The 15289-nt window shown below is 38.2% G+C and overlaps 1 protein-coding gene and 1 long non-coding RNA gene across 4 annotated transcripts in view; one reads left to right on the forward strand and one right to left on the reverse strand.

The window, feature by feature from the left end:
* The window catches only part of ecel1 (endothelin converting enzyme-like 1), a 123506-nt gene that overhangs the window by 53391 nt on the left and 54826 nt on the right, over nt 1-15289 (forward strand). For all 3 annotated transcript variants that reach the window (XR_011960888.1, XR_011960889.1, XM_072572515.1), the window contains exons 3-5: nt 806-916; nt 3209-3301; nt 3396-3520. Coding sequence is in view for 1 of the 3 variants with exons in the window: in XM_072572515.1 (XP_072428616.1) it covers nt 806-916; nt 3209-3301; nt 3396-3520 (329 nt within the window). In the remaining 2 variants the exon portion in view is untranslated. The remainder of the gene's footprint in view (nt 1-805; nt 917-3208; nt 3302-3395; nt 3521-15289) is intronic.
* The window catches only part of LOC140478901 (uncharacterized), a 53446-nt gene that overhangs the window by 10596 nt on the left and 27561 nt on the right, over nt 1-15289 (reverse strand). The window lies entirely within an intron of this gene.

Raw genomic sequence — 15289 nt, forward strand, 5'->3', positions numbered from 1 at the left:
AAAGAAGTCTACCTGTAAAACAAAACCCCAGTTTCAATCTTCAACATCAGAGTTTGAACAATTACACTACACAAAATATGAACGCCTCAAGTTTTAAGAAAATGGATAATGTTTCTGGCTACCTATTTCACCTAGTAGCATTTCATATATCCATACTTTAAAATAAGACCTTATTTCTGTGGAAACATGTCGCAACATTATGTAAATTTTCAATGCTTGTTTAGAACTTTTAAAATTTCTACATTGTATGCAAGAGTGTTGAAGTGTCCAGCAACTATGGTGTCATAGGTTGGAATTTTACACACCCTCAACACCAGCGCAGACAGGTAAGGGTATGGTAGGGAGTTGCGTGTTGGGGTGGGGATGTGTTGGCAGGCAGTAAAAGTGAGCTGTATGACAGCAGCTGCTTATCTGCCTCAATTAATGGCCACTTAAGGACCTCTTCCAGCTATTGCAGGAATTTACAGGTGCCAAGAAGTGTTGAAGTTAAAATTCTGGACACAGTTGATTCTCTTTGTAAAATTTCTGTAAGACCTCTTAAGGTATTTCTATTTGTGGTAATAAACCAGTACTTACAATTTTTGTAAGTTACACAATCAAATTGAGAACAGGTCACAGAACCCCCACAGAGAAAGAGAATTCTCTATAAACCTTAAAAAAAAACTCTATGAATAACTCCACACCTCATTCTGACTTGAAGGAATCATGGATCCCTTAAGAAAAAGAAAAATGCTCTGTTTAAGAAAAAACTACAATATTTTATTGGTATTTTATCCATTAATGGCACACATTTTTTATTGGCCAGATTCTGATAGCATACAAAGATCTGATGGAAAAATTAGTAAGTCTGCTCGGGGGAGATAATGCCAAAAAGAAGACTGAAGAGATATTACAGTTAGAGATGCAATTGGCAAATGTAAGTAAAACAACAGATATTCTATGAATTACTGTAAGGCTTTAGCAAGTATGTATTTTAAATTGATTATTCCTGTTTCACTCCTAATTACAGTTATAATTGCTGCTCATAAGAAAAGGCAAATGGAATGCTTTAAAAATGCTATCAATAATGTACATAATCAATTCTAGGATGTAATAGATGTTACTAAATATTGTTGGACATTAGGATTATGGAACTCTTGCATTCATCAATTTTTACTTCAGATTCACGACAACATGATAGGGAGGCAGGCAAGAAATAGAAAACTTGATATCTGTTTGGGGAATTTGTTCAAATTCATCTTTAAGGAGGTTTAACCGGGCACTTGGAAAAATTCAAAATGAAGTGTCAACATGGTTTTGTAAAAGTGAAATTCTGTTTAATCCATTTATTTGAATCACTTGAAGAAGTAATATGAATAAAAGTGAAACTATTGATGTACTGTACCTGAATTTCAAGAAGACTTTTGACAAGATTCTACATAAAAGACTATTGCACAATGTAGGAGTTCTATGTATAAAGGGTAACATATTATCAGGGATAGAATATTAGCTGGCTGCAAAACAATAGAGAATGTATAAGTGGGTTTTTTTTCCAGATTGGCAGAGTGTGATAAGTGGAGCCTTGCAGGGGTCTGTACTGGGTCCTCAACTTTTTATTAATGGGATGCAAGTCTTTGTTACAAGAGGAATTGAACATAAATGCAAGCGTGTTATCTCAAATACTGTGTACTCTTGGTCTCTTATTAGTTTAAAAATCACACAACACCAGGTTATAGTCCAACAGGTTTAATTGGAAGCGCACTAGCTTTCGGAGCGACGCTCCTTCATCAGGTGATAGTGGAGGGCGATCGAGCTCTCCACTATCACCTGATGAAGGAGCGTCGCTCCGAAAGCTAGTGTGCTTCCAATTAAACCTGTTGGACTATAACTTGGTGTTGTGTGATTTTTAACTTTGTACACCCCAGTCCAACACCGGCATCTCCAAATCTTATTAGTTTGGTCTCTTGAAGGAAGGATGTAAATGCAGTGGGAGCAGTTCAAATGAGTTTGACCAGGTTAATGCCTGGAATGAGCTGGTTGTTTTATAGGGAAAGATTTGACAGGCTGGGTGTAATTCCACTTGAGTGAGGGGTGACTTGATTAGGTTTGTAAGATCCTGAATGGTCTTGATAAAATAGATATGAAATAGCTGTTTACTCTCATGCATAAGTGCAGAGCTAGGGGACTGTTTTAAACTTAGGTGTCACCTTTTTGCAACAGAGATGAGAGGAAATACTTTCTCTGGGTGGGTGTGGGTGGGATTGAGTCACTCTGGAACTGTATGTCTGCACTTAATGTATATATTTGTTGTTAGATTGAGTGCTAAATTATTACATTGGATCAAAAGGAAATTGCCATGAACACAGAATAGCCTAACAATTTTTTTTAAAGATCAGTTAAATATAATTAAGCTATGTTGGGATCAATGAAAGAGAAATGTACAGTCGGAAAAGCAGCCAGAGAGCCATTTCATGGAACAATGAGCCAATATCCAACAATAATATTCAGTATTAAGAGGAGAGTACAACAATTTTATAATCTTATTCACAGTCTGATATGTACTACCTGAAAGGGTGGTGGAAGCAGATTCAACAGAAACATTTGAAGAGGATTGGATAAGCGTTTGAAAAGTAAAATTTGACGGAGGAGTGTGACTAGCTCTTTTAAAGAGCCAGCATAGAAATCATGGGCTATGAGATCTCCCTTGTATGATTCCAATTTCAGGTCTATTTCATAAATTCTGAATAAGCTCATTGGCAATCTTGTTTTCAGTGTGAGAGAAAAAAACAATCAAAACTTGCTTGAAGACAACTAACATGTAGCAACAGAATTTTATTGCAATAAACAATTGGAAGAATTTTAGCAAAAACATACAGCCTCTGAAAATGCGTTTTGATCCAGTAATGCAGTGTACAAATATGGACGGCATGTGTTGGGAATTCTGCCTCAGAGCATGTGTTGTTGGTTTAATATTGTTTTTTTACACAGGACCAAACTGAACAGTCCACATAATGATGGATTAAACTTGGATTGCAAAGAGTCTAATGTTTTTGAGAAATTAGTTAACTGGACTGCTACTGTGGTTGCTGCTTTGTCAGTATAATCAACTAATAAGAATTTGTGTTTTTTGAAATGCGAATAATCAGTCATTTTAAGGAAACTATTTGTTGTAACAATGCACTTTCAAGAAATATCTCATCTGATTTATGTTCCCTAAAAAAAACTAAAGATAACAATTTCGGAATCGGACACTCTGAGAAGAGACATCAATACTATGTACAACAAAATCACTTTGAGAGAGTTGCAGCGCATTGCACCAGCTGTGAGTAGCTTAAGTATATTGAAAGGGTTATGGCAGAGTTCATCGTCTCACCTGTAATTGTGGATGAATGCATCAGTTTTTTTACATTTAATAGGTTCAATGGAAACATTTACTGGACAGAATATTCCATGATAACCTTTCACAGGATGAAGAAATTGTAGTACTTGCCACTGATTACATGCAGAGAGTTTCAGAACTCATATCAAAGACTTCTCCAAGGTAAAATGTACCAGGGCAATGAAATGTTTTTAAATTGCTGCAGAGCTATTTCATGGAATCAATTTCTGACAGTTTCCTTGTCTATCTTTGGTTGATAATTACAGTGTTTTAATTCATGTAAATGTTGCGTATAACAAGCTTAAAATATCATCCAGATTCTTCATAGTAAGCGGAATACAAAATGAGAAACTTGAGTTAATAAGTACTTGGGAAGACTTTCCTTCCAAATGGAATGCGTATCTTATTCCACAAGATTCCTTGAATATTTCATTCATACGTAGAAATCAGATGTTAAATAAATCATGTAAATGTTGTGGAATTTAAGCTAAGTGCTTGATATTGCACATATGAAATAAATAGACCACTGGCATTCTCTATATCTTATACATTATGTTGAGGCTTAATAACAGACAGGTCAAGAAGATGCTTTGTGGTGCATAGAGTCACACAGCACAGAGGAGGCCCTTTGGCTCATTGAGTTCCAAGAGTGCAGCCTGCTGCGTGTTTATAGTTTCCCTCTTTCTGCTGCAATTTAAGACCATAAGACATAGGAGGGGAAGTAAGGCCATTCGGCCCATCGAGTCCACTCTGCCATTCAATCATGGCTGATGGGCATTTCAACTCCACTTACCCGCATTCTCCCCGTAGCCCTTAATTCCTTGTGACATCAAGAATTTATCAATTTCTGCCTTGAAGACATTTAGCGTCCCAGCCTCCACTGCATTCTGCGGCAATGAATTCCACAGGCCCACCACTCTCTGGCTGAAGAAAATTTTAAAGTAAACCAGGATCTAACAATTAATAGCAACACAGATTCCAACGTTGGAATAAGATTCGAGATTTTAGCGATACTAATCCAGGGAACTGAGCCTTTGAGTTAGCTCTCTGAGTCTTCATAAACAAACTGATTACAATGTGTTTAAAGAACTGGATCCTTTAAGCCAAATACAAAATCAGGACAGCAACACATAGATATTGTTCTTGAAACAGAATGCAGTGTTAGTAGCGCCTGGGAAAAAAAAATTATAGGTTATAATTTCAAAATCTTCCTATTTCTCCTTTCTGAGCAATAGACCTTCTATTTCTTGTGAAGACTATCAATTTGATTACAACACAAGTACTAAAACTGTGATTTAGTTGCTGTTTTGTTTGATTTTCAATGGGTTGCTATACCTCATTATGTTAAGCTGCTTCAATTAGATCTGCTAAGTCGATGTAGAAGCCATAAAAATGTTAATATCTGATGGAAAAGCACATGCATATAAAGCAAACATTCTACCAGCAGTTACATAGCCATTTCAAATAAGTGGCTTTTATCTTTGTTCAGTTAAGTCATTAAAGAAAAAATTCAATTAAATTCCAGACAACAAATGAAGCATAGACATTTTCCTAAAGTTCAACATCATTTTATTTCTAAATTTGATCAATTATTTTTGTTCCAAAGGAGAGCCTTTAGACTCAAAATGTTAACGCTACAGAAACTGACGGACCGACTGAGTTTCTCCAGCATTTTCTGTTTTTAATCCTAAACTTTTGTTTTTTTTATGATGATCATAAATTTATACTCTCTAGAATGATACAGAAGAGATACATGAGAGCTTTTGGCTGTTCTTTTCTGACTTGTGGCAAGGCCTCCTGTGACCAAGGGAAAAGACAAAACTTTTTATGCATTGAATGAAGGGTCAAGGGAACATAGGAACAGGAGTAGGTCATCAACTCATCAAACCTCCTCCAACTTTCAATTAGACCTTGGTCGATCATCTATTTTGATGCCACTTTATTGCACTCTTTCCATAACTCTTGGTGCCATTGGTATCTAAAAATCTATTGATTTTTGTCTAGAATGTGCTCAATGATTGAGCTTTCACAGCCCTTTGGAGCAGAGAATTTCAAAGACTCCCCCACCCACCACCCCTCCATCCTCCCAATCAGTGAATATGTAGTTCTTGAGTTCAGTATCAAATGGCATAGCCCTTATGCTGAGATTAAATAAAAATAGAAAGAACTGCAGATGTTGTAAATCAGAATCAAAAAACACAAATTGCTGGAAACATTCAGCAGGGCTGACAGTATCTGTGGAAAGAAATCAGAGTTAATGTTTCAGGTTGAGTGATCCTTTTGAATGCAGGTCTGAGGAAGAATCACTCAACCTGAAACATTAACTCTGATTTCTCTCCACAGATGCTGCTAGACCTGATTTCTGTTTTTCCTAAGTTTATGTCCTGGCTCTATAGCCACCCACCAGGGAGAACATCATCTTATCTACACCCGTCCTCTGATGCCCTGAACAGAGTTTGTACACTTTTCAGTGAGAGGACCTCTCATTCTTCAAAGTTTGACAAACTCGGGGTCTTCAATTTTTTCTCATTTCTGGGAGACTTTTTGTTTCTTGTGTGAAAGGCACAGGCAAGGTAATGTTTCTCCGCAATTTCCCTGTTCCCTACTATAAATATTCTGTTTTCTGTAAAGGGCCCTCTTATCCTTTTCACATACGTAAAGACTCTTTTGTAGTAGACTTTTTATATTACTCATTTGCTTTCATTCATTTTGTTTCTTTTTACCTCCTTTATTAGTTTCACGGTCTTCATTTGCTGAGTTCGAAATTGTTTCCAATTCTCACTTTTTTCTGGCATCCTTATAAACCACATCCTTTGATCAAATGCAATCTTTAACTTATACAGTTAGCCTGAGTGGATTCCCTTTCCTTTATGGGTACTTGTGCCTGTGAGGAATGTATGCCTGTTATGAACTACTTAGTATTTTCAAAAAACTCCTAGCAATTGCCTTTCTATTGCCAAACCATTTACTGCATTTTCTCAAGTTTTGACAGTTGACAGCTGTTAGAGAGTTGTCAGTGGCAGATGTCTTGTAACCTGCAGCATCCCCTAAATAACTGGAGGCCAGTGAGTTGAAAGATCACTTACTTTTACTCAGTTTTTCCAACAGGTGATCAAAGTCAATTCAGCAGATTTGCCCTTGTCTTGCTGTTAGACATGTGAGTCCATTGGGAGCTATTGGAACTCATATGTCCTTTGGTTCAATTTAAAAGTAGCTAAAGAAGGAAGAACTGAATGTGACATCCAAATGAATTCAATTAGTGACTTAGATAGTAATGCTAGTAATGCTCAACTCAAACTTGATGAAAGTTGATATCAAGTTAACGAACAAAAACATCTATAATATTTAGGTAGGTATTGGACAACTGAGAGAAACAAATAACAGGTTAGCCCATAGTATTGATCAATTTATGCAAATATACAATTATATTTTTCTCACATCAGGATGATCTGCTTTCTGATGGGTATAGTAATTGAGATTCACAAGTACAACAGAATTGATTTTTGTGTATGATGTATTTCTGAACCTGTTATTTCCCTTTTCTGCATTCCTGGCCATTGACTTCTCATTATGAGTAATCTTCACCAGTGTTGGTCATTATTCACATGTAAACATGGACCCACTATTGTTGATGGATTGTGGGTTTAAAATACTATGGCTGCAGATGTCTACATAGCTGAAGGAACCAAACACTCCAAAATGACTGTGACAAGAATGTAGGTTAAAACTTAATTCTATTTTTAACAGGGGAAAACACTTTGTCTGTGTAATTCTAGGTTAAAGTATATCTGTTTTGAAAATAAAGACTCTGGTTGTTTTAAGTCCTACATCTCATTTACATACTACCTGCTCACTTCCCACACACTCCAGAAAATGACACAATTTAGAGCAATGAGGAAGTGTATTGAGCTGGGAGTCAGTCTCTTTTTTTCACAAGGATTTCTGGCATGAAGATCAAAGGAGGGTGTTCCTCAGTCAGCAGATATGTGCTGAGTACAGCAAAGATCAGAACAATGAATAGGTCAGAGCACACACAGGACTTCACCTGAACTGAAATCCAGAAGATTAGAAAAATAGAGACAAATTGAAAATGTGAAGGAGTTGCAAAGAAAAAAATTTGCCAATCACAGAGATAGATTAAATGACTTGCAAATTGCTTAGTAGAAAACTGTTGGATGATAAAAATGATCGGTGAAATAATGGAGAAACGTGAAAAGAATGAAGAAAATGCAAATAATAGGAGACATTGAAAAAGGCAACAAAATGGAAACAGAGCACTCCAAAGAGAAGGAATTGAAATTTAAATAGCAAAATCTTACTAAATGTTGTGGTTACATGCAAACATATGAATTAGGAGCAGGAATATGTCCTTCGTCCCTTTGAACTTGGTCTGCCGTTTGACAAACTCATGGCTGGTCTTACTGAGGCCTCATCTCTACTTACTTGTCTATCCCCTATATTCTTTTATTCACTTGTTGGGAAAGAATCTATATACCACTGCATTAAAAATAATGATGGCTCTACCACATTGCTCCATGAGGAAGAGTTCCACAGATTCATGATTCCCCTGAGAATAAAATTCTCCTTATAGGACATAAGAACATTAGAGCACAGTAAAGGCTCTTTGGCCCTCAATGTTGCGCTGGCCTATGGAACCGATCTGAAGTCCATCTAATCTACACTATTCCGTTCTCATCCATATGTCTATCCAATGACAATTTAAATGCCCTTCAAGTTGGTGAGTCTACTACTGTTGCAGGCAGTGTATTCCACGCCCCCACTACTCTCTGAGTAAAGAAACTACCTCTGACATCTGTCCTGTATCTATCACCTCTCAATTTAAAGCTATGACCCCTCGTGCTACCCATCACCATCTGAGGAAAATTGCTCTTAAATGGAGACCCCTTATCTTTGAACAGTCCTCTAATTCTTGCCTCACCCACAATTCAACATCCATTCTGTCAGGTCTCCTTAGGAACTTGTATGTTTTAACAAGATCACCTGCTATTTTTATGAAACTCTTGTTGATCAGACCCAACCTGCCGAACATTTTCTGACAAGATAAACCCTTTATCCTAGGAATCAGTTGAATAAACCTTTTTTTAACTTCTTCCCATGCAATTATGACCAGAAGAAACTGTACACAGTCCTCTAGATGTGGTTTTGCTAATAGCCTGTCCAACTGTAGCAAAACATCCTTAATCAAGCATTGATCGCCATCACACTCAGCTTACCACATCCTGCCAATCTGAAAATGACAAACTTATATTTACACTGTTTCCTGTCGGCTAAACAGACCTTTCTTCATGTTAATCTGTTACCCTACACCATGGGCTCTTATTTTGATGAGGTCTTGTCAAAACCCTTCTGGAAATTCAAGTACAGTACATCCAAATGTTTCATTTCGCCATGCTGTTTGTTACATCCTCAAAGAACTCAAATAAATTAGTCAATTTCATGTCATAAAATCATGTTGGATCTGCCTGATTACATTGAGGCTAAAGTGCCCTGCTGCAATCTCCTTAATAATAGTTTAGAGTAATTTTCCAATCGCAGACCTTAAGCTAACTGGCGTTTAGATTGCTGCTTTCAACTCACTGCTTTCTTGAATAGAGGAGTTACATTCATTATTTTCATACTTGATGAATATCCTAGAATCAAAACAATTTTGGAAACAAAAAAACCAATGCATCTATTAGCTCAACAGCAACAATTTCAAAGACCAAGCATCAAGTCCATTAGAACTTGGGAACCTGTCAACTATCAGTCCTGGTAATTTTTAAGTATCATTTTCTGGTGAATATAATTCCTCCCACCCTTTCACCTCTTGATTTATAGTCTGCGAATCCTAAGAGAAAATAGTTCTAATCATCACAGTAAGGAAAGGTCTTTCACTCATGTTGAGTTCTAACAAAGAGACAATACGACAAGCATTAGCTGACCTAGTTCCCTCCAACTTGGAATCAGTAAGCTCATCCAATCTCACACAAAAGCTAATAAAAAGATGGGTGATGCAACTATGATCCAGAACCTTGGAGGAATCTAAAGCTGAGACAGCAGGAGAAACATTCTGAAGGTGACTACGGTCTTGTCTGTCAACTAAGAATCAACAATTCTCCCATGCTGGCTTTTTATGGGATTGTGTTATGAAGGTGTAGAGAGGTACTAATTTTTATCAGACTACTATTATAGTGGGGAAGGTAAAAGATAGGTTAGAGGAAGGAGTTGTTAATAATTGTCAGTCATTTATTCTCTGTTATACTTTAAGAAATAAAGTTGTTAATGTTTGCTTTAAATACTTCTTGACCTCTTGAATTTGCACAGATTACTGCGTGATATAAATCTGTTCTGTGATTTAAATTAAGCAGGAGTGTTTACCCCGTGTCATAACACATAACACTTAAACGTTACAACATAGGGTAAACCCCTCTGCTAGTTAAACCTAACACATACAAAAGGTTCCCCCATGCTATAATCTGTGAAAATTTGAAAGGTCAAGAATTGTCCCAAAGGTATTTATGGTAAAAATTAACAACTTTTTTAAAAAAATGTCTAACAGAGAATAATTAACTAACAACTATTTTACAATCCCTTCCTCTAACCTATCATTTACTTTCCCATCTATAAAATGGCCATGTAAAGCCCCCCAATTAAGATTTACCAAAAAATTCAAATTTCAAAACAGCTGTCGAATCTTCTCTTTGTATCTTCCTTTGTCTTTGTTTCTTCTTCTTAGGGTTTATGTTTCACAGGTCATTGATAGATGAAGGTACCTTTAAGAGAGCTATTCTGTGGGCAGTCTGCATGTGTTGGTGGCTTGGCAGTTCTCCTCCAACTGTTCATTTTTTTTGGTTTTATATTTTGTTGAAATACTAAATTCGAACTTGATTGGAGTTTAGTATCTTGGGGCATAATTTAAACTGACTGGCCAAATTTGAATTTGTTTTTGTCTCATCACAACCCAGGTACTGCTAGCTGCTGGACCATATGTTGTTGTAAATTCTCCAGTATTCTGTGTGCTTGCTAAGTCCTTCAACTCTCTTAAAAGTACAGTTCCTGTCTACACCTTCATAACAGTAGTTTGAGACATTTTGTTCCATTTAGACTTTTGACAGCCAGTGGCAAGCCTTTCCTGGATCAAGGAGCACCTCAAAGAACATTTCCGGGACATGCGCACCAACCAACCCCACCGCCCCATGGCCGAACACTTCAACTCCCCCTGCCACTCCGCTGAGGACATGCAGGTCCTGGGCCTCTTCCATCGCCACTCCCTTATCACCTGACTCCTGAAGGAAGAATGCCTCATCTTCCACCTTGGGACCTTCCAACCCCATGGCATCAATGTGAATTTCACCAACTTAACCCATTTCCCTCCCCCACCTTATCCCAGCTCCAACATTTCATCCCTCATGACCTGTCCCATCTGTCTATCTTCCTTCCCACCTCTGTGCTCCACCCTCTACTCCGACCTATCACCTTTACCCCTACCTCCATCCACCTATTGCAGTCTCAGCTACCTTCCCCCCAGCCCCACCCCCCTCCCATTTATCTCTCCACCCCTGAGGCTCCCAGCCTCATTCCTGATGAAGGGCTTTTGCCTGAAACATCAATATTCCTGCTCCTCGGATGCTGCCTGATCTGCTGTGCTTTTCCAAAACCACACTCTCGACTCTAATCTCCAGCACCTGCAGTCCTCACTTTCACCTAGTATAACATACATGCCAAGTGTATGCCACTGTATTGAATGGCAGTGCCACTTAGGAGGCTGTGACTGCTACAAATATGCCAATGCCCTGAGGCCAGGTGTTGCTGGGCCTGAGGCTAGAGGTGAGTGATGGTGGGAGGAGTGTTGTGAGAATAGCAAGAGAAGACAGAGAAGAGGATGAGGAGCAAAGGCAGGCATATGGCTCTTAGCATAACTACAATTCCCCACCTTCCTGATGCTGAATGCCTTTGAACAAGGAACAATCTGCAGAAGCCTGTGCTAATATGCAGGGGTCACAGTTTTGAGTCACAAAATCAGAAATTGTTGGAAAAGCTTACCAAGTCTGGCAGCATCTGTGGAAAGAAATCAGAGTTAAAGTTTCAGGTCGAGTGACCCTTCCTTAGAGCTCAGCTTTGAGGTGAGTGCTTCCTGCTGTGTGAGCTACCACCTGTCACTGATTTAATGCCAGTGGTAGCAAAATGAGACACATAAATGTGCATTAACTAAGGAAAAGGTAAAATGATAAGCCACAGGTTGCAAACATAACAGAAGAAATGAATGAACAATTTTATTGTCACAGGTATTTTACAGTGAGGAAAACAGTAAAATGCAGTGAAATGCTTTTCTAATGTCACCACAATTTGGCACCATTTTGAATAGTTTTAAGAGTAAGAAAAATAATGGAAAGATAGAGCTTGAAGAGAGTCTATCAGTCCTGAGCCAGTTCATCATCAACAACATGAGAAGCAAAGAATACATTAGGTCAGAAGAGGCACATTTAAATTGCAAAGTGAAATGGAAAGAGTGGTTAGGGGACAGTGCTAAGGGAGTAGGTAAATGGACAGGCATTCACTTCCTTTAGATACACTGGAAGAATAACGAGAAATAGAGAATGTGGATAAGTGAGCAAGGATTTCATTAAAGTGATAGTCTCCCCAAAAAGCAGGAAACATAGCTAGGGCAATATTTACTGAAACCTTGGCCAGGAGAGCAGAGATTGTCCAGAGATTGGGAGTGACAGAAAACCCAGCAATACAAAGCAGAAGAGAATATATCAAATTTAAAAACAGGACCATATTTATAATTTTCTTTTTCCTTTCCTGGGGATGAGCAGCCAGATTGAGAGGCAGATAGGAAAATCTGAGCTGGAAGACTGAAGCTTGGCAACACAAAGAAAGAGGGGAGCTGTCATGTCACTAGGGCCTAAAGCAGAAGAATTGACAGGATTGTCAGTCAGGGTGGAGGGATGATTGTGGATCAGATGGGAGATTTTGAATAAATCATGATGATTATAAAATCATGAATGGACTTGAAAGGATTAGAAGCTGTGGAATGATTGCAAGATGGTGAATTTGCACAGAAGCACTGGTTGTGATTAGAGACCAATTACTGAGAGGGTTGTAAGACTCTTTGAGGGCCTGTTGAATCTGGCTTTGCCTTCCTGATTGTTACTGTGTTTTCTGATTCCTAGGAATTATGGCTCAAAACCATTAAAATTTGAGGTTTCCGTAAAGTTTCAATAAATATTTAAATTGAACTGTCAACAGCAAGTAAATATTTCACCCTTTATCATACTCTAATAAAGCCAAAAGTGGATACATTTGGATTTAAAATTTTAACCTACCCTCTTAGGTCCTCTCCCTCCCACCACTGAGGTGAGGACTGATAGTAGGATGGGAGTTTGCAGTGTTAAGTGTTCCCTATACATGGTGGTATATGATTTTTTTATACATCAATCTGTTGGGGACCAGTGAGTCATGCAAGTAACTTCAGTGCTTTCCAGTGTAAACTCTAAAAGGTGAATAATCCTGAGGACCTTATTTTGGATTAATTTAATCAGTTATTTGTATGATCACTCTTTCAGGGTGTCCTTTCCCATACAAAAACAATAAGGTGGTTAGCAAGGTTGGGTCTCATGGAATACAGGGAGAACTAGCCATTTGGCTACAAATCTGTCTTGAAGGTAGAAGACAAAGGGTGGTGGAGGAGGGTTGTTTTTCAGACTGGACGCCTGTGACCAATTATTTGGATGTGAGCATAAGAGGTATAGTTAGTAAGTTTGCAGATGACACCAAACTTGGAGGTTTGCGAAGTGGACAGCGAAGAAGGTTACCTCAAATTACAATGGGATCTTGATCAGATAGGCCAATGGGCTGAGAAGTGGCAGATGGAGTTTAATTTAGATAAATGTGAGGTGCTGCATTTTGGGAAAGCAAATCTTAGCAGGACTTATACACTTAATGGTAAGGTCCTCAGGAGTGTTGCTGAATAAAGAGACCTTGGAGTGCAGATTCATAACTCCTTGAAAGTAGAGTCACAGGTAGATAGAATAGTGAAGAAGGTATGTTTTCCTTTATTGGTGAGAGTATTGAGTACAGGAATTGGGAGGTCATGTTGTGGCTTTATAGGATATTGGTTAGGCCACTGTTGGAATATCGTGTGCAATTCTGATGTCCTTCCTATTGGAAGGATTTTGTGGAACTTGAAACGGTTCAGAAAAGATTTACACGGATGTTGCCAGAGGGTTGGAAGATTTTAGCTGTCTGGAGAGGTTGAATAGGCTGGGGCTGTTTTCTCTGGAGCATCAGAGACTGAGGAGTGCCTTATAGAGGTTTATAAAATTATGAGAGACATGGATAGGATAAATAGACAAAGTGTTTTCGCTTGGGTGGGGGAATCCATAACTGGAGGGCATAGGTTTAGGTTGAGAGGGGAAAGATATAAAAGGGACCTAAGGTACAATGTTTTCTCACAGAGGGTGGTACGTGTGTGGAATGATGTGCCAGAAAAAGTGGTGGAGGCTAGTACAATTATAATATTTAAAAAGCATTTGGATGTGTATATGAATAGGAAGGGTTTGGAGGGATATGGGCCGGCTGCTGGAAAGTGGGACTAGATTAGGTTGGGATATCTGATCGGCATGGATGAGTTGGACCGAAGGGTCTGTTTCCGTATTGTACATCTCTATGTCTCATGCCCGTTATAGTCAATTCTCAAGTCTGCACTTATCTGATTCCAGAATCAGGCATAAGGAAAGAAGCTACGAAGAAGGAAACTATGAAACAAGTTCATTTTAAAAATTGTGAACATGAAGAAGCCTTAGACACTGTTGTAAATTTAATACAATTGACTCATAAAAATGGTAATATTTATTTACAAAGGTCTGGTATTTTGCCAGGCATACTGTATTTATTATGCAAACCTACAATGGAGCGTTATATTTGTTTTTCACTCTCCATGACAGGCCATCAATGATAATTCGAAGTGTTTACACTCTAACAGAACCTCTGAATACTCAAGTGGCTATAAAGCTATTACAAATTCAGTCTGAATTGATTCTATCATTGCACCTTTAATGCAGATGTTAACTCATATTTTGACCCATTTTAACTCTTTTTTTTGCTGGTAGAGTATTTGCTTCTGAAGATGGAGATGGCTTGTTTTAATGATTAAGTTCAACCTTCAATAATGAAATAGACTAATTGTTTCACATGCTATTTAGACAAAAAAGGCAAACAGGAGAACATGTTTGGACATGAATATAAATTGATTTAGAAATAAATGATTTTGTGCGCTTGCTTAATTTCTGAGAGTGCCTGAAAAGGGAAAGCGTCAAAATAAAACCTCTCATTTAAAGATTCAGGGGAATGTAATTATTAAGCTGTCTTACTTAGTTTACAATGAGTTTCTCTTATAATCTTCCATTTTGGAGGTATAGAATTCTTGCTAGAAGATTGCCCCATGGTACAAGGTATTCTCTCATGCCCTAAAGCCATTGGTGGTTTCTCTCTGTTAATATTAGCATGCTGGTTCGATAGGAGTACAAATATGGAGTGAATTTATTCCACTCAACCCAGAGGCACCGAGGCTGATTTTATTACCCCTGCCACTGCCTGGATTCATTATTGTTATTTCAACAAGGGTTGGACTTTCCTCCTGATTTCTGAACCCCATCGTCAGGCTTATCTGAGGGCCAGACACTCATATTGCACTATGTGGGAAACAGACACTTGTATGTGGAATGGCCAGTAATAGCCAGAGACAAGTGTGTAATCAAATTAAAGAGAAACAAGCAGGGTCTCAAAGCTAGAGGAGAAATCAGTGACCCTTTACTCTGAAAACAGCAACTGGATGCCATGACATGGATGCGATGAAGAAACGGACACTTCAAAAAGGAGTAACTGTCTCCCCAACCTTTCCATGTTTCCAATATAAATTATCTTTGT

The sequence above is a fragment of the Chiloscyllium punctatum genome, chromosome 6, assembly GCF_047496795.1.
Source record: "Chiloscyllium punctatum isolate Juve2018m chromosome 6, sChiPun1.3, whole genome shotgun sequence".
Taxonomy (NCBI): Eukaryota; Metazoa; Chordata; class Chondrichthyes; order Orectolobiformes; family Hemiscylliidae; genus Chiloscyllium; species Chiloscyllium punctatum.